This window comes from Myotis lucifugus, unplaced genomic scaffold (assembly GCF_000147115.1).
Source record: "Myotis lucifugus unplaced genomic scaffold, Myoluc2.0 scaffold_614, whole genome shotgun sequence".
NCBI classification, from domain to species: domain Eukaryota; kingdom Metazoa; phylum Chordata; class Mammalia; order Chiroptera; family Vespertilionidae; genus Myotis; species Myotis lucifugus.
Window position 1 is genome coordinate 155089 of NW_005871662.1, and position 26431 is coordinate 181519.

Consider the following 26431-nt stretch of genomic DNA (forward strand, 5'->3'; position numbering starts at 1 on the left):
GAGGGAAAACCCTGAAAAGGAGACCGTCTTCAGAAAGACCAAGACCCTCTGTGTGCATTAGCAGTGGTAGAGGTGCTGCCCCACAGCTTCTCGGCGTTGGTCGGCAGCACTGTGCTTTCTCCTGACATTGACAGGGAAATAAGAAAACCCCGAACTCGGGACCTTCGTTTCTGTCCTGTGTACTGAGATTAACGTGTTTGCCTGCAGTTCAGAACTGTGGGTGTCAGGTGGGTGTCAGGTGGCGCTGGGTAAGGCCTCAGCCACCATCCTGGGCATCAGCGCCCAGTGTCCCGCCTTCTCAGAGCCAGTGCCCGGGTTCCCTGACGCTCCTGCTAGTGAGGCCGAGAGCCGCGTGGAGAAACAGTCCCGAGACCAGTCCCGAGTGGCTGACCTAGTGAGTGCTGCCGGCTGCCTCGCCGGCCTGTGCTAACTGTGTGCTCTCTGCCGCCCGCTCCAGGAGGCGGATGTCATGGAGGAGGTAGAGATGATGGTGGAGAGCCTCCTGGACGTGCTCTTGCAGACTCTGCTCACCATCATGAGCAAATCGCACGCTCAGGAGGCGGTAAGAGGGCAGCGGTGCCCGCAGTGCACAGCCGAGATCACTGTTAGTAACTAACATCAGGTTTCCTGTTTCTTCTCTAACCCGGGGCTCCTCCACACCAACCCCATTTCACCGCACACCTCCTCCATCTCCGCTGCCCCGCATGGCGTCAGCATGCTGCGTCTCCCTCCCCCTCTCCGCCCATCTCCCCCTGAACCTCTAGGTTCACACAGCAGCCCGCTGCAGGGCAGACCAGAGACGTGCCTGGCCTGTCCCCTGCACGCCGTCTCCGTTGGCCTTTGCCTTTGAGCCAGGTCAGTCCTCTAATGGGTGAGACAGAGATGCAGTGAGATGGGTGAGGCCGCAGGTGAAAGGCAGACTTCTGGGAGCAGGCTCTCCTACATGCTGTGCCCAGCAGAAGGGCTTTCTCAGAATTCGCTTGAATCTACAGGTCAGTTGCTTTCTTCTGTAATGTTTGTATCTCAGTGTCGGGCCTCAGGAAGAATGCGATGCGGTAGAATCGCGCTGGCATCCCTGGACAGCGATCTCCGCGATGGAACAAGAAGAGAAACAGACAGGGAAAGCCTCTCGGGAGGCCAGAGAGGCAGCCCCAGAGCCCCCTCTCCTGTGCCCGAGTTGGAGCGGGATGAACATTGCCTGGGACCTTCCAGTCGGCAGGTGGCAGATGACAGTGATCGCTACGAAGAAAGCCCTCTGTGGGGGCAAGCCACGCTCCACGCGCCCGGGCGAGCAGAGGGCAGGCCAGCGCTCCGGAGCACTGGGCTGGCGACGAATGTCCACTCCTGTCAGTGCCCCTGTTGAGGGCGCCCTCACTGTAGGCAAACAATACACACCTACATGTCCTGGTGACCCGTTAACAATACACACCTACATGTCCTGGTGACCCGTTCTCGCCGACAGTGACACAGTGTTTGCTGTGGGCCCTTTACAAATATTAACTCATTTATTAGCAGTACTCACCGAGCGTTTCATCTTATGTAGATTTAATGAAGTTGATAATGACTGCAGTTTAGAGAGCACTTTTTATGTCCTGGGCCATTTACTAAATGCTTCATGTGCGCTCAACTGAGGCTCACATACTAGTACATGTCTGTATCTTGCATACATATATGTATAATAGTCTTGTGGGTCTAGAAAGGATTTGAGAGACTAAAAAACTGTTGGCAAGTTCCCATGAGTTTAAGACATTTGAAAATTGTCCGAATGAAGTCATTTTGCTCCATTTTTTCTGAGGAGGCATTCTTCCACAAGGAGGCCGTGCCCGCTGCCCACTGCCCACCACCCACCTGATGCCCGCTGCCCACTGCTGGGAGGCGGTGGAAGTTTTTGGAGTCCTGACAGCAGGGTTTTCTCCCACGTGCCCCACTTGGAATTTGAAGAAAGTTTAAAGACTCCTTTTTTATCTTTAAATTTTCACTGGTCTTAAAGCCCAAAGCTTGTCTTCTCATACAGGTCAGTTTTGATTCCTGTACTTTCCAGACAGTTATGTTGACCTATTATGTTCCAATTGCTTGGTCCACTAACCACATGTAAGTCTGGGAGGTCCCCAAGGAGCTTGTGGTGGAAGGACCCAGCAGGATGGGCAGAATCCAAATTCTGTTCAAAGAGGGCCGAGCACCCTGATGCAAGTGGCCCCTCCAGACTTCTCTTTGGTGCCCGGGCCTCATATAGTAACGAAGGACTATGTCCCAATCTGTCCTCAGAGAAAAACTGGAACCTCGTCTTACCTTGCGGTGCTTCTTGATTATAGGTTAAGGTTTTCAACCAGCCCCGCTGCAGAAACCTCCCTACAACCCCCACGCCCTCCAGGCCTCGCTTAGCAGAAAGGAAAGCTCACTTTGAGGGCCAGAGTTGTCGCCTCCCCTTTCATGGTCATGGGGCCATCTCAGACCCTCCCTTCTGTCCTCCCCTCTGTGGATTGGGGTTGTCCCTTGTCATGGTCTGTGCTAAGTGTCTCTCGGGTTTCCCCAGGGTGAGTATGTGTCCTGCCTTCTCTCGCTGCTCCGCCAGATGTGCGACACCCACTACCAGCACCTCCTGGACAACTTCCAGAGCAAAGATGAGCTCAAGGTGGGCAGCAAAGCACGTGCCTTCCACCCAGAGGGCAGCATGTGGCTGAGACTGCAGGGGCTGTCCCCTGCCAGGGACAAGTGCAAGTGACCAGGCCAGGACTGCAGGGTGTGAGAGTCGCAGCCGCTCTTCCCAGCCTGCCGATGGCTTTGGGAGGCTGAGAGGCAGCAGTCCCATGCAGCCAGACCCCGAAATGCTGGCAGGTTTGCCCTGACGGCAACCGTGTGACCACGTGTCTTTATGGGAAGCTACTCTGGACGATACGTGCCGGCCGCACACCAGGACTCCTCCCTTCCTGTGCCTTCTATGTTGCCCCTGCAAACCCGGCTTCACTGTCCAGTAACTACAGTAATAATAACGGTGACAGCCCTTCCCCAGTAGAACGTATTTCTGGAAGATGCCGTAGAGAGCAAAAGGGAGCGCTGTCCGTTGGCTGCCAGACTCTGGATCCGGAACCCTGAGGCAGGTCGAGCAGAGAAATGGGTCTGAGGCAGCCAGAGGTGAGGTACTGGGCTGTTTCAGTCTTTCCTGGGAATGTGGACAGCCCTGTACATAAGTGTGACCTTCTAGATTCCAGGGATATGCCAGAGCTTTTCATGGAACACTGTGGACATCTCATTTCCCAGATCTTCCTTTTAAATCCTCACCCGAGGATGTGTCTATTGACCTGAGAGAGAGTGGAAGGGAAAGGAGGAGAGAGGGAAGAGAAACATCGATGTGAGAGAGAAACATCCACCAGATGCCTCTCGTACGCACCCTGACTGGGGGTCGAACCCACAACCTAGGTGTGAGCAGGAATCGAACGTGCAGTACTTCGGTGTATGGGATGACACTCCAACAACTGAGCCACCGGCCAGGGCCCCAGATTTTTCTTTTAAGTGTCGTGGGCGTTATCTCGTTTGTCCCAACTGATATGGCTGCTTCGTGTAGCTGGGATGTTAAGTTATTATGACTGATTTTTTCCCAGCAAATGCCCTAGCGGTAAGGCTTTTCTCACTGAGTGAGCTCTGGCCAGGTCAAATGAGTCCTCTGGGTGGGGCTTTCCTGGTGGCCCCCAAATAAATCAAAGGCAGCAGTTCTGTGGGGATGGCATGGCCTTTGCCAGGAGCTCCACAGCCATGCTGCCCCTCCAGTGACTGCTAGGCCGCCGGTTCCGGTTCCGCAGCTGTTTGTTTTCAAGGCTCCCGTGGAGGCGGGCGGGCGGGGGGGCGGGGGGGCTGGGGAAGTTAACACAGAAGCTCACTGCTCCTCCTGGGCCTCCGTCACTTTTCCTGACTGACCCTCCTGGGATTGTCGCCGGCCTGTGAGTGATCCGTGTCGCCACTCTCCTCGCTGCCTTGCAGGAGCACGTCTTTGGAGGGTCTCCCTCTGCCACTCCTAACGTGCTTCTCCTGTCCATGTGTCCCTAACATCCCAGAAGGCAGATTCTGAAAACCAAATGCTCAGTGGCCGTGACCCACAGAGTGAGACCCCCGGGCGCAGTTGGGTAGCAGTTGCTCTGCAGTCTAGCCCTCCCGAGGCTTGGGGCTGCCGGCATGGGCTGCCTCTGTTCTGCCCAGTTGGGATCTGCTCCCGTGTCTGACCTGTGAGAGTGCCTAGAACTCACTCTGAGAGAAGCAGCTCCAAAGGGAGCCAGACTCTGACCCGCTGGTCAGACCCATTCTCGTGTCCAGAGGCCCAGAGAGCACTGCTGAGGAACCGCGCTGCGGGGCGGGGCGGGGCGGGGGGGACGGGAAGGCCATGGTGCACGTCCTTCCTGTTTCAGGAATTCCTGCTGAAGACGTTCTGTGTGTTCCGGAACCTGATGAAGATGAGCGTCTTTCCTCGGGACTGGATGGTGATGAGACTTCTCACAAGCAAGTGAGTGTGGAAGGGCCTCGCACTAGCATCCACAGAGTTGTTCTCAGACTAAGGAGAGCGTGTATGTGCAGGAGAGAAAGCAAGAAAGAGGTCAAGGCCATGGGGACGGAGAGGAGAGGGTGAATGTGAAAAAAATGTTCTGGACACAATAAGCAGGACTTGACCATTTACCATAAGTTCAAAGAGAAGAAAGAATCAAAGATAGTTGTTGTTTTTTTAATTGAGCCTGGGTGCCTGGCAAATGCCGTCCTGGTGAGGGGAGAGACGGAGATGTTGGGGGTGTGAAATGTGACACCCAGAGAAGGGGTCTTTCTGAGGAAGCCTGTTTGGGGGCCCATTGGCTTCTGAGGCTCCAGTTTCCTGCAGGTCCCCCCCCCTCTTGATTTGGTCTGTGTTGTGGGCCAGACACTGCTTGCCTCCCACAGTCAGTGCTAAGTGCCCCTGAGGCCTGGCTGTGCGGCTCTGACCGCTTCTGAGCTTCTGACGCTGACCCCAGGCCGCCTGCCGTGTTTCTATTTCTAGCCTGAGCTTCTCACTGCCACACCAGAGAAGTGATGCTGGAGGTGAGTGCAGCCTCACCTGGTCCCCCTCCACTCGGGACGGCCGCTGGCCGCTGCCTCCGCCCGCTGACCTGCCTTTCGTGTTGGCATTACGCGGCATATAGTGAGATTCTTATGCTCGCTGTGTTAGCAAGGCATCAGCGCAGCCTTTCCACTTTACCTGGGACAGTGCCCTTTATTTCTGTACTCAAAACTGCAAACATTTTATGCAGAACAGAGCAGGGAGTGCTTATAATCAAAGTTACACAGCTATTTCCTCACACAGTGGGTTTTCCACTTGACTCCCTCTCGTTTCCATCTCTCAGCTCTCCTCAGAGCTTCCCAGGCTCCCCAGCCTATCCTGCAAGCACAGCCTCTTCTTTTAAGGCTTTTTAAAAAGATATATATATTTATTGATTTCAGAGAGGAAGGGAGAGGGAAAAAGAGAGAGAACATCAGTGATGAGAGAGAATCATTGACTGGCTGCCTCCTGCACGCCCCTCATTGGGGATCAAGCTACAACCGGGCATGGGCCCTGACTGGGAATTGAACCCTGACCCCCTGGTTCATAGGTCGATGCTCAACCACTGAGCCACGCCGGGCTCTTTTAAGGCTTTTACCTTTCAAATCTGTCACCCTCTGCTGGTGGAGTCGTCTCTCTGACTCACTGTCTTTGCCTGGCCCTCTCCTGCATCGAGCCCTGGTGGTCGTTGTTGGATATCAGCTCCCTTGCCAGGCAGTAGGCCCTCTGTAAGCAAACCCTCACCTGCCTCTTCCGTTTTACTCCCTCTCTACCTCAACCTGTGCCTTTGGCTCCAGCAAGCCAGCCCCTCAGCACCCTTATAGGTGCCCAAACTAAAATTAAGGGTGATATTCTAAACCAGTGGTTCTCAACCTTCTGGCCCTTTAAATACAGTTCCTCATGTTGTGACCCAACCATAAAATTATTTTCGTTGCTACTTCATAACTGTCATGTTGCTACTGTTATGAATCGTAATGTAAATATCTGATATGCAGGATGGTCTTAGGCGACCCCTGTGAAAGGGTCATTCGACGGCCAAAGGGGTTGCGACCCACAGGTTGAGAACCGCTGTTCTAAACCAAAGTCTGGAACCAAATGACTTAGAGATGAAAATACAGACATTTAATAACTACAAACCCCCATTATCATGTAAAAGAGCAAAGCTATACTCTAAGTCCTCTGGTGGTTATAATATACGTTCATTACCCAAAAGTCCCCAAAACACTAGAATCACTCTTTGAACTGGAAGCAACTTTATTTTTTTTTATTTTTATTGAAAGCAACTTTAAAAAACCATCAAACCCCACCTACCCCCTTTTATAGGCAGGGAAACGGACCCAGAGAGAAGTAGTCCCAAGGCCAGATCATGGCAGAGCTGGGCCAGAACCCTCTCCTGCTCTGTGCTGTTCTGCCGACAATGGGGCGTTTCTCCAAGCCTGATTTTCTGTGGGGGTTGTGCCATCTCTCTCTTTTCTTTATAGTCACATCTTACGTGAGAGCACGTTGTGCTCAAGAAGTCTGCACACAGGCCGTAGACAGTTGATGCTAAGCTCTCAGATGCCATTGTGAGTCTGTTAACTCTGCCAACACTTTGTTCCCTCACTGCAGCGTCATTGTCACCACCGTGCAGTACCTGTCCTCCGCCCTGCATAAGAACTTCACAGAGACGGACTTCGACTTCAAGGTAGGGGCTCCTGAGACCACCGCGATCTTCGTAGCGACCCTCGGAAGCCAAAAACCACGCTCATCGTTTTTGTTTAACTTAAAACAGCCATTTCAGCCGAAACCGGTTTGGCTCAATGGATAGAGCGTCGGCCTGCGGACTGAAAGGTCCCAGGTTCGATTCTGGTCAAGGGCATGTACCTTGGTTGCGGGCACCTCCCCAGTAGGAGGTGTGCAGGAGGCAGCTGATCGATGTTTCTCTCTCATCGATGTTTCTAACTCTCTATCTCTCTCCCTTCCTCTCTCTGAAAAATCAATAAAATATATAGAAAAAAAAAAAAAACCCAGCCATTTCATTTTGCTTACAATTGTACAGGTCAGGAATTTGAGAAAGACTCGGCTACGTGTCAGCTTGGGGGCTGGGGAAAGCTCACTGATTCTTTTATTATTATTAACATGTTTGTATTATTAAATGGCTCCCAAGCTTGATAGTGACTAGAATGTCACCTAGCGCGAGCTCCGCTTCGGGAGGTGTTGGGAGCCAGATGTCCCTGAGTATGCTTCCCGGCCCCGAATTAACACTGTTGGCTTCAGAGGAGTCAAAAAAGAAGAAGAAAAAAAAACATTTGCAAAGATATTTAAAAAGAAAAAAATCAAGATCTCAAAGTTGTAAAATGAATTCTGTGCTACATGCGTATATTTAGAATCCCTCTTGCGAGGCTAAGGACTGGGCTGCCACATGTTCTCCTCTCTCTCTGTCTCTCTAGGTGTGGAATTCTTATTTTAGCCTGGCAGTTCTGTTCATAAACCAGCCAAGCCTCCAGCTAGAAATCATCACTTCAGCCAAGAGGAAGAAGATTCTAGATAAGTAAGACATATGTCTCTTACCTCCTTACCACATGCCCAGATGGGCTTGTGTTTCCATGGGAGGCCCCTTCAGGCGTCCACAGGCTCCCTGGGCAGCTTCCCGAGGAGCCCAGTGAGAGGCAGATGGCTTAGAGTCGGGGCAACGCTAGAAATAGTGCTGAAGTACTGGCCTCCCTTGTTGTAGCCTTGTCTTCCCGAACCTTCTCCCACTAATAACTGGCTCCTGTGTTCCTGTGTGCAGGTATGGGGACATGCGTGTGATGATGGCTTATGAACTGTTCAGCATGTGGCAGAATTTGGGTAGGTCTTTTCTCCTTGTTTGTCCCTTCCACATACTGCGTAGCCAGATAGAAAGTGACAAGACTAGTAACTCCCCCAGGTTTATGAATGTTAATTTAGACCCAAGAAATCTTCCCGTGTCTTTCACTACTAACACTTCAGATGGGTGGTGTAGCCTGTGCACCAGCCCTGGCAGGAGAGTGGGGCTGAGAACTAAGACCCCAGTAACACATATTCCAACCCCCTTTTTGAGAGCTAACCATACAAAGGGAAAAAAAGAAGATGAGGGCTCCGCCGTATCTTCCAGTTTGAGCGCTCCTGCCCGTCAGATCGCTCTGCTCTTCCTGTCCCGTCTGGATGTTGCAGACTCAGAGGCGTAGATCTCGGAGATCTCAGCAGCACATCAAGGGCAGCTATGCATTTTAGTGAAGTTTGAAACCCTTCTTGGGTTTCTGGAATTCAGGCCAGCAGATCACATTCCTGACACCCATTGCATGAAGGTTGGATGTAGGAAGGGAATTTCAGGCCGTAGGTGAGACTGGTTTTAGCTTCCTTTCTTTTGATGACTTTCTCTGTACAGCTTCTCTGCTATCCACTGCTTTGGATCTGCAGTTGTGAGAGTGGGGCTAGCACACCTGCATTGCCCGGCGGGTGGGTGGCATCCTTTGGTGCTGCAGGCTTTTGCTAGCCTGTCAGAGTGCCGGGGAAGCTCCCCTACTCTTCCTAATAAAGTCTGTTTTCAACTGAGCTCTTGGTTCTGAAGCCTGAGGAGTGAGGGCCCTAAAGTCTCATAGTCCTTCATTAACCATCCCCGTCTCTAACACGAGAGGAACAAGCAGAGTGTGAGCCATTCCTGCAGCAAGCACGGGCCTTCCCTTAGGAGGGGAGATGTGTTCCCCAGGCAGCTTTCTGCTGCAGGATTTGCACTTCTGTGAGGGGGAAAGGGGGTAGACTCTGAAATTCCCAGGAACCCAGTGGACTAGCAACTGCACCGATCACCAAGATCGGAATATGCAACATCAGCCTCAGGGCTAACATCTGATCCTTAAATAAGCTTTTTAAATAGAAGAGATTTAAAAAGATGTCACATTTGCCTAATAAGCCAATCCTTTCTCATTGTTTTTGATGGGAATGGCACTTTCTGGTCCTCGGGAGTGACTTGGCTTTGCTGTAGCCGTGGTGCTTACACGGCCCACGGTTTGTCTCTCCTCCTTCGTGTCTGAAGCACTGACAGCAGGGCTCTGGCAGGTGGCGCACACGGGCAGCCACCCCTGGGCTTCAGACCTCTAGTGGCTGGACCAGGGATGGAACAGCCTTATCACCGAGATGCCCTGGGCTAGAGGTAGGAACCCAGGGAGTGCGCGCTGCATGTGGATGGACTTTTCCTTGCTAAATGACTGTTGTGAGCAGACTCTGAAACTGTCACAGGTTACACGGAAATCCCATCCTGTCTAGAGTAGTGAACTCCGTCCCTGAGCCCAGAATGATTTTCCGGTGGTTAGTGGAACTTCCGGTAAATTCTTGGGAAAGGCAGCTTGTGCCTGTCGAACATCTGTGTCACTGTCTCACTGGGCTGGGCCCGTGTTGTCCATGACGCTCTACAGCCAAGAGAGGGAGCATCTCGGAAAGCCTGGGGGAGAGCCTGCTGCTCTGATGCTTGCAGGGCCCAATGGGGCAGCCTCCATGCAGAAGCAGAGCAAGTACGAATACGACCTGTTGGGTTTTGTTGTTCAGGTGAACATAAGATCCACTTTATCCCGGGAATGATTGGTCCTTTTCTGGGTGTGACGCTGGTCCCGCAGCCAGAAGTGCGGAATATCATGATTCCCATCTTTCATGACATGATGGACTGGGAGCAGAGGAAAAATGGCAACTTCAAGCAGGTAAGATGACACCTGGCAGGTTCGGGGTGCTCTCCTGCCCAGGAAGGGGACGTGGGTGGCCAGGCGGAGGTTCCTGTGGGGACGGGTTGTAGCTTGGCCATCTGGAATCCTGTTCAAGGGTGTTCTCTCACTTGCTGGCCAGAATTGATTTGTAGGTTTTCCTCATGAAGTTAGAGGCCAGAAAAGAATCAGAGAAAAGGAATGAATGTCATGTGAAAGGCGCTTTCTGACCAAGGGGAGAAGGACTGTCACCTCCCGGTTAATCCAGGAGAGAGCCCTGGGAGGGGGGTGTTTCCTCTCTAGGGATCCCCAACGTGTGTGGTCCGGGCATTGCTAGGGCTGGGCCCTGGCCTGGTGGCTTCTCACGGCTCAGGAAGCCCGGAATCTCACAGACTCCTGCACAGAGGGTGGGTCCAGGAGGGGTGCGCCTTTGGCTAGACTGCTGGCTGCGGCTTGTCCCTCTGCACCGTTCTGCCGCCTGAGGTGGAGGAGGCGGCCCCGCCCCAGCTGTCTCCGGGGAGCAGCACTGGGACCAACCCAGGACGGTTTCCTGTGCTTTTCTTCCGTAGAACCCACCATGTTGTGTGGGACACGGTGGGCTCACAGAGATGAGAATCAAAGCTGATGTCCATGGAGCACCTCCCAGAGCTGGGCACGGGGCTGAAGAAGCACGTTAGCCCCTTACAGCTCACACATGAGGAAGCGTGGGCTTAGGGAAACATTTTATCCAGAAGTAGGCAGCCGGTGTGTCACAGGAAGTATGCTTGTTGAATGAGTGCATAATGAGGCGTCGCTTCAGGAATATTGGTTCTAGTAATAAAAGTCACCCCTCAAACCTAAAATGGTCAGTGTTGCCAGTTAGGACATGCTGTGGCTGAAGAACTTCGCATTCGCCTGGGGTCACTGGTTTCTGCTTACCTGGATCCTCAGCATCCGGTTTGGATTTCTCAGGTTCTCCTGACCTTTTCCTATATCGGGGCCGCAGAGGGTGATGAAGTCATGTCCCCATCCATCCCCTCCCTCACCAGCTCCTCTGCCTCACATAGAGGTTCTAGCACTTGAATGGCATCCGAACCTCCTGGGCGGCTTGTTGCTGCCTCCCCGCGGCGTTTCTGATGCAGTGGAGCCAGAGAATTTGAATTTCTAACAAGATCTCTGGGCCTGGTGCTCTGGCCCAGGGACCCGTCTTGGGAACTGCAGGGAACTGCTCTGCCCACGTGTACACTGTTGAGTCTCTGCTGCTCCGGGCCCTCCCCTCCTTTGCCCTGTTGGGAAGCACAGTCTGCCTGCACCTCATGTGTGAAGGGAAATCCCTTGTTACACACAGACCTGCTTCCCTGGGAGGCGGTGCCAGCTGACTGACAGTGAGATGAGACCAGCTCCCCCTGACTTCACTTAACCCGAGACAAGTCCCTGCCGCTGCCTCTTCTGTGCACAGAGAGCGTGCAGGGCATCAGCCCCTCAGGACCCCTGGCCTCGGCCTGCTGTTTCCGGTGAAGCGTATATTCAAGCAGCTCACTCCTCAGGCCAAACATAACTGTGGGAGTCCCTGTCCTGACCGTCTCTTTTTCTGCTAATGGGATTTCAGAAACCGTAACTGCCAGCTATGAATCTCCTAATTCAATTATTCTTTTCTTAGTTCATTGCCTTAGGACTCTTTGGCCCTATTGGACTGAGAAAATGTTTCTGTTACAGTTAATTATTAAATGCAGCCGTGCCGTTTTTTGTTTATATGAAATATCTGTATAAATAATGCCATGATGCCACATTCTCAAGGCTAATGAAGGTTTTAAAGATTTTCTCTCATCACGGACAGCTAATCTCTCACCTCAGAGTAACCCTAATGGAGCCTGTTGGGAAATGGCTGAGCACACGGCCGCCCTGCAGAGCAGCTGGCAGTAGTAACAAGCGCACAGTTGCTCCTCACGGTTCAGGAGTCCAACAAAGGCAGGGCCCTGCTGATGACCCAAGCGCTTAGGTCCTGGGGGACATGGAGGGGAGCCTTCTTTTCTGAAAGAGAATCTCCGCAGGAAATACCTCCCTGGCCCAGCCTAATGGTGGTCAGAGTGGGCCCGGCCCAGCTCCCTTCCTTTGTAACTGGCTGACTGGAGGGTAGTGTTCTATACGTACAAATTCTTTTCAATGAACATTTTTTTAAGAAAGAAAAACCTTTGACAAAGGTTTTGGATCCAAAATAACGTTTCTCTCCAGGGTGTCCTCGCCTTTTGCCCCTAGACTGGAGAACAGTACAGTACCTGGGAATTGTAAGTTCCAACTCTTTTAAAACCACTGGAGGGAGCCTTACTGGCCCGGAGGCAACGTGGTTTCTCGGGGCTGAGAGAAGAGTCTGCCTCCCTGGGATTTGTCTGGCGCAGAGGCCCTCACCTGCCGCCGGGTCCGCTCCGGGTTACCACGTCTCTGCTTCCCTCTAGGTGGAGTCCGAGCTGATCGACAAGCTGGACAGCATGGTGTCGGAAGGGAAAGGCGACGAGAGCTACAGGGAGCTCTTCGGCCTGCTGTAAGCTGCTCAGCCCCAGGCACCCCGCGTCGGGGGAGGGGTGAAGAGGGCTAATGCAGGGGCGGGGCAGGCTTCAGAGGGTGGGCGTCAGGAGAGACCTGGGTTCCTAGTGGGGCAGGGATCCCCTCCTGTCCATCAAGAAGTGGCGTTGTGACAGCAGGCTCTCTGAGACGGCCATGGCGGCTGCAGAGGCCAGAGGGCGCTGCATGTCTTCATCGCAGGCAGGCGCTGTGTCCAGTGGGCAAACAGCTCCGGGGGACTTCACGAGGGCTCGGTGCTGCAGGGGTGAAACCCCTGCTTGTGTGAGTGTGCAGTTGGCTTGAAAACACTGACATGGATGTTGTGACTTGAGCAAGTCACTCCCCCTCTCCAGTCCGGGTGCCCTGCAAAACAGGAGATTGTACTCATGACGTCAAGGCTTCTCCTACCATTCATGGCTCCTGGCTTGAGTTCATGGAGGCCAAGAGCCCTTAAGGACTAAGTCCGCAAGGAGGGACTCCGGCGCCGTGGTCCTCCCAGACAGATAGTGATGTCGGATATTTTATCTTTCTAAACAAAATCTTAAGACACTGACAGCTCTAGTCTCCTCCCCGCTCATTTCCAACTTGAAGATTTTCTTTGTTTTAGTGCCATATTGAAGACAACCCTGTAACGTACTTTTCCAGTAATAATACTGCACATCTGCTTACAACCTTACGCTGTGCAGAATGTGTTGACGTTTCCTGTTTAATCCTCATGACACAGCGGGTGGCAGGCAGAGCAGGGCTCACCCTGCTGAATGGAGGTGATGAGACAGCCAGAGCCTGGCGGGCGCCCTCGCCCTCGGCCGCCCAGCAGCAGGAAGCAGCTCGGGGTTGGGCCAGGTCCCCTGGTTTGAGGGGGAATCTTTCTGTCTGCCATGCCTGCTTTGTTCCTTGAGGAGGCACGCAATGAAATGTGGATTCATCTGAAATTTAAGTTTGTGAAAGTGCATCCATCTCTCAGCATTGCTCTCTTAGCTGAAGCTGTTTCTAATTGTGGAATAAGACAAAGAAAGCTCTTCCTGAGCCGCTAGCTGATGACCTGAGTACAAAGAGAAGACGTAGCACAGAAATAACTTGCAGTTAAATTGCCTGCCCAGTAGTGCCTCACAGCCCTTCCAGTCGTGTCTGAGCGCTGGAAGCCACTGGTAACATGGAGCAGCACTTCCCACTTTGTGTTTTGGGGGAGGTAGGTATGCTAGACAGAAGAACAAGTGGGCCACAGGCTGATTGGTTTAGAAAAGTCCCAACTGAACAAAATGGAACAGGCCTCTGTAACTGTAGAATTTCTCAAATCCTTTAATGTGCAGAAAGAGGTGAAAGTCTCCAAAAGGAGGGTGTGGTGCTCAGCACTTCCCATGCTTGTTTGCTCACAAAACACCTCTCCCTGTCGCCAGCAGAGCAGAGCTCTGGAGAGCACAGTCTGGGGGAGGCTGACACAGTCGTGTTATCCATGTGGGCCAGAGGCCAGAGCCAGTGGTCCTGCCTTCTCGTCACATGGGGAACCTCACTTTCCCAGAAGTCTCCGCTCAGACTGTCATCCTCATAGCAGCTTTAACAGCTGCCAGGCTGTGGGTGTGAGCCCAGTGGTGCGCCCTCAGCTCGGCCTGCCAATCCAGGGACTTCCCATGAGCTTAAGGAGCAAGGACAGTGTGGACGAGGGTCGGGAGAGGCCTGTGGGAGGCAGAGGCTCTCAGAAGCCAGGCTCTTTGGAGAAGCCAGAGGCCGTCGGAGGTAGCAGGGTGTGGGCTGGAGTGAGAAGAGGACTGGGCATTTCAGAACGGACCTCACAGCGTGCACTGGAGGGGCCAGGGCTCGGAAACCCCGCCTCGGTTCAGTGGCATTCTTGGGGCCTCGTACAGGAAATGGAAAATAAGTTTATTTGCTGTTGCCGGTTCAGTAATTGCCTTGTCCTTGCTTTGTGCTGCGTGGAGTAGAACCCAGCTGTTTGGGCCCTACCCCAGGTAAGGCTGCGGCGTGGTGAGTCTGCTGTCTCCAGACCTGCCACGGGCCCCGGGCCTCCAGGTCCCCCTCCTGCGCCCAGGGAAGGCTCACGGACTGTGTGTTGTGTTTGTGTCCCTCACTCGTCCGCACAGCCTGCTGGAGAAGATTGAACAGGAAACATGGCGCGAGACCGGCATTTCCTTCGTGACCTCAGTCACGCGCCTCATGGAGCGCCTTCTGGACTACAGGTATTGCTCAGGCACCTCCTGGCCGCAGGATACTCTCTCTAGCGGGGCATCCCTTGACCTTGAAGCTGAGACCAGGTGCCCCTCGGGGAGGGCTGCTTTGGTGTTGCGTGCCATCGCCAGTCATTAAGAATCTATTGATGGCCAAGCAGGGTGGAGGGAGGGCTCCTTCCTGGGATCCCTCCTGATATTGGGCACATGTTCCCAGGAAGCACCCAGAACATGCGGCCATCTGACTTTCCTTCCGAGGCGTGGGCTCAGCAGGGAGGGAGAGGAAAGCGAGGCAGGGACTAGCTGTAGGTGCTCAGTGTGGCCTTCCTCAGCCTGTGGCAGGTGGGCAGGGAGTGCTGCCTGGGACAGAAGTGTGACCCAGAAGGACTTGCGGTTGGCGTTGCCGTTGTCCGGGGACCCCACCCTTCCATGCTTGCATTCTCTGCCTAGAGTCTGCTTCTGTCTGTCCTTTGGTGCTGGCCGTGAGCAGATGGAGGAAGCGGCTGGGTGAGCGCAGGGTCTGTCCGTTCCAGTCAATCTGAGATTCATGTGAAATTGGCTTTTGCATGAACACCTGCTTTCTCCGTCACTTCATGGCTTTTGAATTCATCTAAAAGTGACAGTGAAGCTACCACGACAGCCTTGGTTGTCCTCTGAGCAGAGTGCGGGTGCAGAGGCTGAGGGGCCTTTGGAACTTAGAGGGAGACGCTAGGAGAGAGGAGGAATGGAAGAGGAAACCGCCCCGAGCAGTAGCTCCGTCTCCTCTGCTACAAGACACGGGCACACCGGGGAGCGTTTTCAACCCACGGGCAGGAAATGTGAGCGAGGTCCGCCCCATCGCTGCTGCGGAAGGGAAGGCGCTGCTGCGCCAAGAGCTTGCTGAGCAGAGGACTCGGCGTCCAGGGCAGGGCCGGGGGTGGACGTGGGATTCTTGAGGAAAGTGCTCGCATCTTGAGCTTCCCCTCTTCCCATAGTTGTGCTTGTGTGAGCTTCAGACCCTTGTTCCGGGGCCTCATGAGGTCACAGGTGGCCTTTGGGGAGTCAGAACAGAGGACTGACTTGTTCACACCACAGACCAGGATAGCCTCGTCTTCCCTGCACCTGCCACCACCGGGGAGGAAGGGGACAGAGCTCCTGGCCTCTTCCTCACGACAGCGTTCACTAGCGCTGGCCCTCTCCGCTGTGGCTGCGGAAAGAGCAGACGCTGCTTTCTCGGCTCCGGGCCTAGTTCTAGCCTCTTGCGCTTGCCCCGCCTGCCTTGTTCTCCCCCATTCCTGTCTCAGTGGTGGTACCTGCAACACAAAGTTCAGACTCTTTCCCGGGACGTCAGAGGCTCTTCATAAACTGGTCTTCGCCCACGGCTCCAGCCCCACCTCCTGCCAGTCCCCACTCCCCACGCCCTGCAGCCCAGCCTCCCAGTGTGGCTCCTTGTTCGCACCCCACCAGGAAGGCCTCCCCAGGAGCTTAGCCGGCTGTCTCTGCACACCTCTTTCGGAGCATGTCACCTGGATGAGGACCTGTGTCACCTTTCTAACTCATCCGGCAGAAGAGAGCCAGCTCCTGGAGGACAGCAACCTGGTCCTTGCCTCCCTGGCTCCCCGTATGGAGTCTTGAGAGTCCCTGGCAGGTGCAGCGCACAGACTCTCACTTGGATGAACTTTCTGTGAGGTTATGCAGGACTGAGGAAGTCTCTTCCACCCCAGTGCAGTTTAGTTCAACAAGAACTTACTAAAAGAATAGCTGTTTCAAGCTCAATATACATATATCTTTACAAATAAGCAATAGGTAGCACTCCTGAACGCCCTGAACCTCTAGTGTGAGAGCTCTGTACTGGCACGAACCGTAGGTACTCAGAGAAGCAGCTCTTCAACTTCTGCGTGAATCCCAGACATTCCGTGTTGGATAGAGAAATGCTCATCGGTAGCCACCGTGTTTCCCAGGTTAGGAAGCAAAGCCCTAGAAGGGTTCTCTCGGTCCCTGGAAGACAGGACAGAGCCAGCGTTGCCGGGCCCGTGGGCTCTATCAGAACCTCCACCTGGAGGAGGCAGCTGGAAGCCAGGGAGCCTTCCTTTCCCGGCCCCCTGCGGTCACACGGGGCTGCCCAGCCACTGGGGTAGGCACAGGCAGCCACCGCACAGCCACAGCCAGAGGCTGCAAGGCCTCTTTTAGGAGAGTCTTCCCTGCCCGTCTTCCGGGGCAGCAGCAGGAAGCAGTTCCGGTTGGAGAGCATCCCAGTCGGGTGGGTCCCCGCAATGCCTCCTTGGGGCTACAGCTGGGCATGTTGTCCCATCGGCCCCGCCTCACGCCATGGGCATTCCCCTGCGCTCTCCTTGCAGGGACTGCATGAAAGGAGAGGAGACGGAGAACAAGAAGGTCGGCTGCACGGTGAACCTGATGGTGAGCGGACATGCCCTTCTCCTCCAGCACATGGCTGTCAGCCGCGAGGTCGTCAGGACATCCCGTTACGGGCCTCTCAGAGCGCACATCTCCTCAGTCCTGTTCCCACTGGGAAAGGAATGAAATGAGCTGCTCTTTGGACAGAGCTCTAGCCTGGCCTCTTGGCGGGGTCCCACCCGCCCTGACCTACCCTAGCTCCCAGCCTGCCCGGATCCCAGTCTGCACTGGCACTCCTCCCCTTCCTCACTACTCGAGGCTCCCGGGGACCTGCCGGTGTGCCCTCCGGTGGGTCCTGTCCTTTTCCGGTTGGTGCCTCCACAGCTGCCCCCACTGCTGCCCAGCACACCGGGGCTGGGGCCAGCCGCCTGGAGCTCAGGGATGGCCGCCGCTGGTGGCAGCCTCGCCCACCTGTGTGTGCGCTTCCTTCTCTCTTACAGAACTTCTACAAGTCGGAGATTAACAAAGAAGAGATGTATATTCGCTACATCCATAAGCTTTGTGACATGCATCTGCAGGCGGAGAACTACACAGGTGAGTGTGAGAGAGAGAGCCATGCCTCCCGGTGAGGACTGCCTGGACGGGTGAGCACAGCTGGCAGAGATGGCGCTGGCTGGTGTCTGCCAGACCTTGGCAGCGTGCTGGGGCCTCGCTGCCCCTCACCTCACTCCTTCCCCTCGACTCCTTGGTAACGTGGCGGAGAAAGCAGGCAGAACTCCCACCTGTGCCTCCTGCCACGTCCCCTGCCTGCTCCAGTCTCCGTGCCTCCTACCCCGCCACACCCCCCCACCCTCACCCCCCCAGGCCTCCTGGGTGACTTCCGGGTTCTGCTGCTCCAGGTTCGAGCGTCCTGAGCCCTGCCCCTCCTCGCGCAGAGCCTTTCTAAGCACCTGCACAGGGGAATCCGGTGCGGCCATGACAGGAGCACGGCCTCGCCTGGGCTTCCAGACCACACAGCATGGAGCCCCCAGGGGATGTGGAGGGGGCTTTCTGGCAGCCCTTCTGCTGCACCTGCATTTAACCAACGACAGAGGCCTTTCCTCACAGAACACGTTTAAAAGCATTTGACTGCCTGTCACACTGTTTACTGAGCCCTGCTCTGAGTCAGGAGGCCGCCCGTCACCTTGTGCCATAGTTCCCCCCACAGCCACCTGCTTCACTGTGACCAGCCGCTCCCTCTCAGCCCTTGGGCCACAGGACTTACATGTGTGCGCTGGACAGGAAATCCAAGCTCTCGTCCACAAACATCGATGAAATTAGATGGACTTCCTGAAACAATCCTTTCTCCTATCTCTCGATGTTAGAGTGTTGGGCATAGAAGCCTTTTCTGACTACACGGCCTGGCCAGAATTAAGTGATGGCAGGACTGACTCCCCTTCTCTGCGTCCACTTCCCCCCATGACCCAGCACCCCTCCAGGAGGGCAGCGAAGGGCTAGCCAACCGTTTCCACGCGTCACTAGTGGCCTCAGGAATGACACCTGAGGAGAATGTGTTGTTTCCCAAGCTTCAGAGGCAGGACGTGAGTGCCCAGGGGCTTGTTCCGAGAGAAACGGCTTCCCCATCCAGGAGGAGGCCTGTACCTCCCTGGGCAGGAGGGTCCCGTGACCGGAGGACAGGCAGAGCGGCCAGGGCGAGGAGGAGCCGGGAGAGCCTGCAGGCGAGTGGGCCACAACATAATTCGAACTGAGGTTCTTAGTCATGAGGAACAGGCCTGAGTGGGACCTCGAAGGCCAGGCAGAAGCTAGAACTAACTCACTTCCCAGTAAGAGAGAAGCCACTGAAAATGAGCAAGTAGAGCTGGAAAGAGCAGACGGTGTAGAGAGGACCCCGAGCAGCAGCTGTGATTCCCTGTGGCTCACTCCGTGGGATTTAGGGAGCAGGGGCTGTAGCGCTGTTTACATCCTCTCCCCCGGCCCTCATGAGGGCGAGGTGTCGCTGGGGCTCTGCCCTGGTCCAGGTCCACGTCGGTTCCTCGGGGAAGGAGCTGCTGGCTGCGGCCATCACACATTTATCACCTCTCGCACCTCCTTGCTCTGGTCCTTCTAGAAACAGGAGGAATAGGAGAAGGGTCCTTCCCAGGGCCATGCAGAGACCAGAAAGTGAAGGTGGAGGCATCGAGGCCGGCTCAGGGAGGGCAGAGAAGCCTGGTCAGTGCTCACTCCTAAGAGCCAGTACTGATGAGCTTGGACAGGAAGCTCTAGTTACCTGAGCAAAACAAGAAGAAGAAAGCCACCCGGGCTCTCTCAGGTCCATGTCTCCAGAGTGAGGCACCTGTGCACCGGCTCCCGGTCGCTGGGCCAGCCGTCCTCTGGAGCCAGAGCGAGTGACCAGGCCGTGGGGGGAGGTGTCTCCCAGGGTCTCGGCCCCTTCGTGCTGTGGTCACAGGTCGTCGGCTGGGCAGCTCCTGTGTCTCCCCTTTGGTACCCAGGGCCCCTGACCTGGGCTGCACGGGCCTTGACCTCCACGTTGCCCGTCCCCACAGAGGCTGCGTTCACTCTGCTCCTGTACTGCGAGCTGCTGCAGTGGGAGGAGCGGCCGCTGCGGGAGTTCCTCCACTACCCGTCGCAGACCGAGTGGCAGCGGAAGGAGGGGCTGTGCCGGAAGATCATCCACTACTTCAGCAAGGGCAAGGTGGGCCCGGCTGCCGCAGGGACCCTTGGGCGGTGGCTGCGGGGCAGGGGGGGGGGTGTGAAAGGAATGGGTCTGAACCCCGGCCACGGGAGCGGTGCTGCCTCTTGGGTGCCTGCTCTTGTCTGGATTTCTCTCCCACAGCTCAGCCCCCTTTTCCTTGGGGTTATGCCCCCTCAGGCTGGGTGCTGTGGATTGGCAGGCATCCTCTGTCAGCACTGGCTCCGGCTTCCCTGGGGATTCCCGCCCTCCAGCCCCGTCTCTGGGGGAGCTCCTGGCGGACCCTCTGTCCCCCACACCCCCACCTCCGCTTGTGGCCGACACTGGGAAGGCCAGAGTGCTTGCTTGTCGAGGGGTTCTTCCGTACTCCGCTTCGAGCATGTCTTAGATAGAGACTGAGATGGCACCCTCAGGGAACTAGAGTGGCCGAGCCCCTGGCTTGAATGGAAATTTTAAGTGAATTTTTCATCATAAAAAAAGAAAGATTTAAACATGAATGGCTTTTGCCCATAAATCAGAAAACATTTATTGGTTATGTGTCTCCCTTCTTCTCTCTCTAAAAATCATTTTAAAAACATCCTTGGGTGAGGATTTAAAAAAAAGCCCAGGCCCACCAGTTTTCCAGCACAGCCCTGAAGGCCGGCAGAGTAATTGGGGTGGGGAGGCTTAGAGCAGCAGGCTGCACTTCAGGGCAGAGGCGCACTGAGCCCAGGAGGGGGGAGACATGCGCTGCCGGGAGCCGCTGGTGTAGGCAGAGCCTTCAGCCCGCAGGGGCCTCCTTCCCTAAGTGAACAGTCCGCACAGGCGCTCTTGCTGGTGGCGGAGTCTGCACACGGCTCAGCCGCTCAGCCTCCCTGTTGTGGGCCCTTGGCTGAAACCTGCCCGAGCAGCACTTGGAGCCAGGGGTGTGCCCCCTGGAAGGCTGGGCTATGGGGGTGCGAAGGCCTTCTAGCTCCCTGAGGCCAGAGGCGTTGTATTGGGGCAGGGAGTCAGGGTCTATTTAAAATTCTCTTTCTTGCCCTGACCGGTGTGGCTCAGTGGATAGAGGTTGACCTGTGGACTGAAGGGTCCTAGGTTTGATTCTGGTCAAGGGCACATGCCCAGGTTGCAGGCTCAATCCCCAGTGGGGGGCGTGCAGGAGGCAGCTAATCAATGATTCTCTCTCATCATTAATGTTTCTATCTCTCTCTCCCTCTTCCTTCCTCTCTGAAATTAATTTTAAAAATACATTTTTTAAAAATAATAAATAAAATAAAATTATCTTTCTTTTTTCCAATCTTTAATTGGACCTGCAGTTTTTGATCCATATGGCATTAATCACTTCTAAGGATAGAAATAATATGCTCTTTTGAGAAACTAGACCCAAATGAGATATTATTGTCCTTCTCCCTGTTGGATTTTCAAATAGTGTTTTTAAAAAACATAGTCCTTATTGTTCATACTGAAATATTTATGGATGAAATTATGTGAGATTTGCTTCAGAAACTATAGGGAGGAGTCAGTGGGTGGGGCATGAATGGTACAAGACAGGCCATGAATTGATCATAGTTGAAGCTGGGTGATGTGTACCTAGCCTTTCATTATTCTATTCTATTTTTCTATATGTTTAACATTTCCTATAATATAAAGAATTTAAATCGTATTTAGATGTTGAGGAGAAGAATCTGGCTGAAATAACCATGATTCCCAGTTTAACCAAGAGAAAAAGCACTATTTTAAAAAAAGAAATGACCCAGCTGGCGTGGCTCTGTGGTTGAGCGTCAACCTGTGAACCAGCAGGTCATGGTTCAATTCCTGGTCAGGGCACAGGCCCGGGTTGTAGGCTCGATCCCCGGTGTAGGGTGGGCGAGAGGCAGGCAATCAATGATTCTCTCTCTCCCTCTCCCTTCCTCTCAAGTCAATAAAAATATATTTTTAAAAAATAGTAATAAAAAGAAGCAATGGACAATATTGCTCTACAGTGAAGGCCATTATAGCCCTCCTCAGGCCTGTCCAATGGGCCTGTCACCATAACAGGAGCTGCCACAGAAGCAGCTGGGGCCTGGCTAGGCAAGGACTACCTGAAGCCACTTTAGATTTAACCCTTTCACCCTGGTTGGTTTAGCTCAGTGGACAGAGCATTGGCCTGTGGACTGAGGGTTTGATTCCGGTCAGGTTTGGTTTCCATATTTGTTTCCGAGCCTACATAATCTTACTTTAAAAGTTGTTTCCTTTATTAACTCATTAAATAAATCTTCATTGAGTACCTGCGCATGCCTAGTTCTGTTCTAGGCTCTGAGGATAAAGTAAATAGACAAGGTCCCAGGCCTCTTGCAGTCCACCCTCTAACTGAGACTCACACAACAGCAAATGTAACTAGTGTTTTACAACTTCAGCTTCAGGTAAGGAAACAGGCGGAGGTGCCTGCCCCTCCAAGCAGCCAGGGAGCGGCCTCTGGGAGGAGGAGGCACTTGCGTGGAAGCCGGGAAGCGGCCGCGCTGCAGAGCCTGAGTGCTCTGCGCTGGGCGCTGCAGGTCGGTTTGCGCAGATGGTCTGTGTGGCAGGAGGTGCAGGAGGCCGTGGCTGTGCCCTCCGCTGTGGGTGAAGTGGGCTTGGGCCTTCCGGGGCGCCTGAGGCGCTGAAGCCTTGTTCCTCTTCCTGATGCAGAGCTGGGAGTTTGGCATCCCTCTGTGCCGGGAGCTGGCGTGTCAGTACGAGAGCCTCTACGACTATCAGAGCCTCAGCTGGATCCGGGTGAGCTTTGCCCCTGCCCCACCCCAGCCCCGGCTCTCCTGGCCGCGGGTTCTGAGAGAGCGTTCACTGCAGGCCCAGCCCTTCGCCTTAGTGCTGTTGGGCGTTAAGGAGGAGCAGAGGCCAGGTTTCGGCCTTCGAGCCCCTTGCCATTTGGCTGGGGAACGAACAGGCACTTGATCAATGATTGTCACACTGGTGCTCAGGGATGAGCAGCATACACCAGTGGAACGGCTTCCCGGAGGAGGTGGCAGCCCGACCTCACGAAGAAGCTCTTCCTGAAATGATTTGCTCAGGGACGCGTCATCTGAAAACGCTGTGCGGTCGTCCCCTGCTGTGGCTCGTGGTCCCCCTTTCAGTGAGGCCAAGGCCTCTTCTCCCTTCTTTACAGCAGAATATCCATAACTTAGGTGAAATGCCCATGGACTTGGAAGGCTGCCAGTGCTGGGGTCAGCGTCCTGGCAGCTGCTGAGTCCTTGACAAGGGAGGTCCGCAGTCGCAGCTCGCCCTCCTGCACCCTGCTCCGTGCGGCGAGCTCTGCTGCGTTCCTGCCCCGCGCGGGACTCGGGCCTGTGTAGACATGGCCCTCTAGCATCAGCTTCTCCGCTGGGCCTTGAAGGCCTCTGCTTCCTGGCAGGCTGGCTCCATTGGATGCCTTCGAGCTGTCTTCTCAGAGTCCAGGGAGTGTTTCTGAATGAAAGCTTACCGGCCGCGGAAATGCTCGGCATCACGGACAGTAGCTCAGCTTTTAAAGTTTCAAGTCTCCTAAATTGGAGCCAGTACCAGTGACGCTGGCAAGTGAGCCTTCCTTAGCCTCGTTAGTCCCATGATAGATGACCAAGAGCCGTGCAGCTGGACTGATGCCGACTGGTGCCGAGAACTGCTGTTAGCCCTTGTCAGCAGCACCCGCCAGGGTCAGGTGCAGTGTCACTCAGAACCAGAAACCGGGGGAGGGGGTGTGGCTGCACGTGTGAATGTCTGCCCCTGAGCGTGCAGGAAGCCTGGGTCTGGAACTGGGTCCGCCCACTGGGAAGGACACACAGAACGGCCTCCCGGGGCTGCAGGGCAGGCCTGCCCCCCCCCACCCCCCAATCAGGTGACAGTGGAAGAGGAGGGGCTTCCGGGGAGAGGCCGAGCATGGGTCTCATCTAGACCGAGTTGTAGGTTCTCTTGACGAAAGACAGTGTCCAGTGGGCCTGGGAGGACTTGCTCTGGACTAGCAGTGGAGCCAAACTGAAGGCAGCTTCTCATCCACAGAAGATGGAAGCCAGCTACTACGACAGCATCATGGAGCAGCAGCGCCTGGAGCCCGAGTTCTTCCGCGTCGGCTTCTACGGCAGGAAGTTCCCCTTCTTCCTCCGGGTGAGTCCCTTCCGGCGGTCACAGTGAGACCCCGCTTCACAGGCTCCTGTGCAACCTGCCTGTCCTGCCTGTTTGTTTCTCACCTGGTTCCCTAGTCTACTGAACACAGTGCTTCTCTCTGAAGGACTGACCAGCCAACGAAGGCCCTCGGCTTTAGCTGCCCGGACGGCCTGCTGCTCTAGACCCTGTTTGCTCTGGGTGCTAGTGAGCGCCTCCTGAGCCAGGTTCCCGCAGGACGTGACCAGGGCCTGAGCCTGTCACATCAGCATGTGCAGAAGCCTTCCCCCTCCTGCTCTCAGTGCCTGGCGTCCTCCATGTGCCTGCTCAGCCAGCAGCACCCAGTCCAGCCCTGACCTCCCAGTAGGCCGGCCTCTGAGGGGTCTTCATGGAAGATATAGGCTGTGTAGAGCTGTGGGTTTGAGACAACCCAAGGACAGTCCCCTTGCTTAGGGGCTGTGGGAAGCCTTTCTGGGCAGCTGTCTCTCTGCCCAGGTGAAGCAGACATTTCCCTCCCCGCTGCCTGAAAGGCTGGGCTGGACATGAACATGGAGGGACGACTGAGCATAGCCGTCCTGACACCATTGAGCAGTTGTGATTTTCTCCTTTACTCAGCAGACCCAGAGGCTCCAGGTGGAGTCAGCTGTGGGCTGCGGCCGGGGGATTTGTCTTGCTCAGATGACCTCGATGGGCCTGTGGGCAGGCCTGGGGCTGCAGTTGAGACCTCAGGCAGCTCCGATTGTCCCCAGTCCCAGTGCTGGCTACAGTTCAGTGCCCACGCGTCTCAGCACGCAGATGGGAAGGTTCAGAGACTCCTCGATATGTTTGGGATCCTGTCTCCTTGGAGAAATCACTGGAGCCAGTGCGCAGTGAGCTTGGCATCACGTCAAAAGACAGCTGTGCTCATGCTCCTGTTAAAAAGCTGGTCTGCTGGTCACAGGATCCAGGCCCTCCAGGTCTCAGATGGAAGGCAGGGCAGCTTGCACATCTCCCGGGTGAAAAGAAAATGATTTCTGTACGAACTAATACTGACAGGGCACCAGCACACGCTACGTCATTGCGAGCCCCAGGAAGGCTGCCATTCCAGCCACAGCCAGGATTCTGGTAGCAGAATGCGAGTGAGCCGAGGCTTCTCGGGGGGGCTGGACCTCCTCCACACTCTATCATACTACAGCAGGGGGCAGAGGTCAGCAGAGAAGGAAGGAATTCTCCAGGAATTAGAAGCCAAATGTCTCTCTAGAAAGTCCTTTGACAAATGAATGATCCTGGCACTATAACTTACTTCTTTCTCATTTCATCTTTGCAAATTGTGCTTTATTGTCATTTTATTCTCCTTTTCAGTCCCACAATTTGTATATGATAAACCAAATTTTACTCCAAAGCATCAGCATTTTGGATATAGGTTACAAAATCACGCCCTGGTGTCCCCCATTTCTGTCCCTGCCAAACAGGAGGTCTCATCATGGTTCGACCTGACTCCCACCCCTCATGCTCATGTCACAGGCACAGCAGTGTCTCGGGCTCTCAGAGCGTCTAGAGTGGGACCTGGCACAGAACCGGCACCTGAGCCACCAGGTGCTGCTGCAGTGACGTCTCAGTGTCCAGATGTGGTTTCAAGGGGGCCAGGAATGGCAGAACAACAACGGGGTGCCAGTCTGTCCCTGTGTCCGCATGAGGCGCAGTCCCTAGGAATGATGATTCATGCGTACAAATCGGCCTGGTCTGGCCACGTGCTATGCTACCTTCCCTTCGCTCCGCTGCCCAGTTCGTCTGCGGCAAATGGAGGAGGTCCCAGAGGAGGTAACTGTTTGCCTGCCAGATGCAAGGACAGAGTGCAAGGCAGTGGCAGCGGGTCTGTCTCATGTCGGTGCTGGGCTCTCGCCTGCCTGAGCGAGTGAAACTGACAATGAGCCTCAAGGTCAGCGCTGTGTCCTTCCTGCTGCTGGGTCTCCCTGAACACATAGGCCATCGATTGCGTTAGCTCTGTCAGCTGGGTGCCTCTGGACCATCTGCCTGCCTCCCTTCACCACGTGAGGATCTAGGAGCGGCTCAGGCAGGAAGACACCGGCCTCCCTTCTCGGGGGAGTTCTTTCTCTCCGTTTGACCGTGAACAGATCCTGGTGCGGTGGTACCTTTGGGAGTGGGTATGAAAAAGCCAATTCTTCATAATTCCCTTGTCAGTTCTGCTTATCAGGCAAGAGACTTGGAAGTGGCTCTGTCCTTTGACCGCTGGTCTGTTCCACTGGAGCAGCCAGCTGGCTTCTTGTGACCTTGACTTCCGTCCTGGTGTTGCCCTTCCATTCTGAGCCATCAGACATGTGGCTTCGCCTGAGCCGGCTTCTCCTACAGAAAGAAGAGGGGGTGCAAATCCCACTCCAGACAGGCCAAGGTCCTCCATGGCCCGGCCTCGGTCGTCCCCGCCCGTGAGGCATCTGCTGGCCTGTGGAACCTCTTCCTGTCTGTCCCCCGAGACAGGCCAGGAGGGGCTGCCTGCCTCCCGCCACTTTGTCAGAGTGGGTCTGGCAGCGGCTGGGCAGGCAGGGTGTGACCCGCAGGCTTCAGGGGACTCCCCAGCGGGGGGCAGACAGAGCAGAGGGCTGAGGGTGCCTTGTCGTGACTTCAGTCCAGCAAGGGGGGAAAATGAGACCTCACCCAAACCGAATATGATAGAGCACAGAAATGCGTACTTAGAATCCTATCAGTTTGTTCTGCGAGGCACTGGCAAAGGAGTCACTGCAATAAACAATTCCTGAATCCCTGCCGGCCACTGGGCAGTGGTTTCTCCCGGCCGCCAAAAGTGGCCCTTGAGCAGCACACACCCAGGCCTCCCAGTTCCCCCCTCACCCCAACCCTAGGA

At 54.9% G+C, this 26431-nt stretch overlaps 1 protein-coding gene across 1 annotated transcript in view; it reads left to right on the plus strand.

Moving 5' to 3' along the window:
* The window catches only part of DOCK3 (dedicator of cytokinesis 3), a 141363-nt gene that overhangs the window by 98252 nt on the left and 16680 nt on the right, over positions 1-26431 (plus strand). Inside the window, exons 25-38 of the mRNA XM_023745994.1 lie at positions 458-604; positions 2534-2632; positions 4398-4492; positions 6662-6737; positions 7483-7583; positions 7824-7882; positions 9596-9744; positions 12177-12262; positions 14379-14474; positions 16799-16859; positions 17297-17390; positions 19340-19488; positions 22132-22218; positions 23473-23600. Of these exons, the coding sequence (XP_023601762.1) occupies positions 458-604; positions 2534-2632; positions 4398-4492; positions 6662-6737; positions 7483-7583; positions 7824-7882; positions 9596-9744; positions 12177-12262; positions 14379-14474; positions 16799-16859; positions 17297-17390; positions 19340-19488; positions 22132-22218; positions 23473-23600 (1427 nt within the window). The remainder of the gene's footprint in view (positions 1-457; positions 605-2533; positions 2633-4397; positions 4493-6661; positions 6738-7482; positions 7584-7823; positions 7883-9595; positions 9745-12176; positions 12263-14378; positions 14475-16798; positions 16860-17296; positions 17391-19339; positions 19489-22131; positions 22219-23472; positions 23601-26431) is intronic.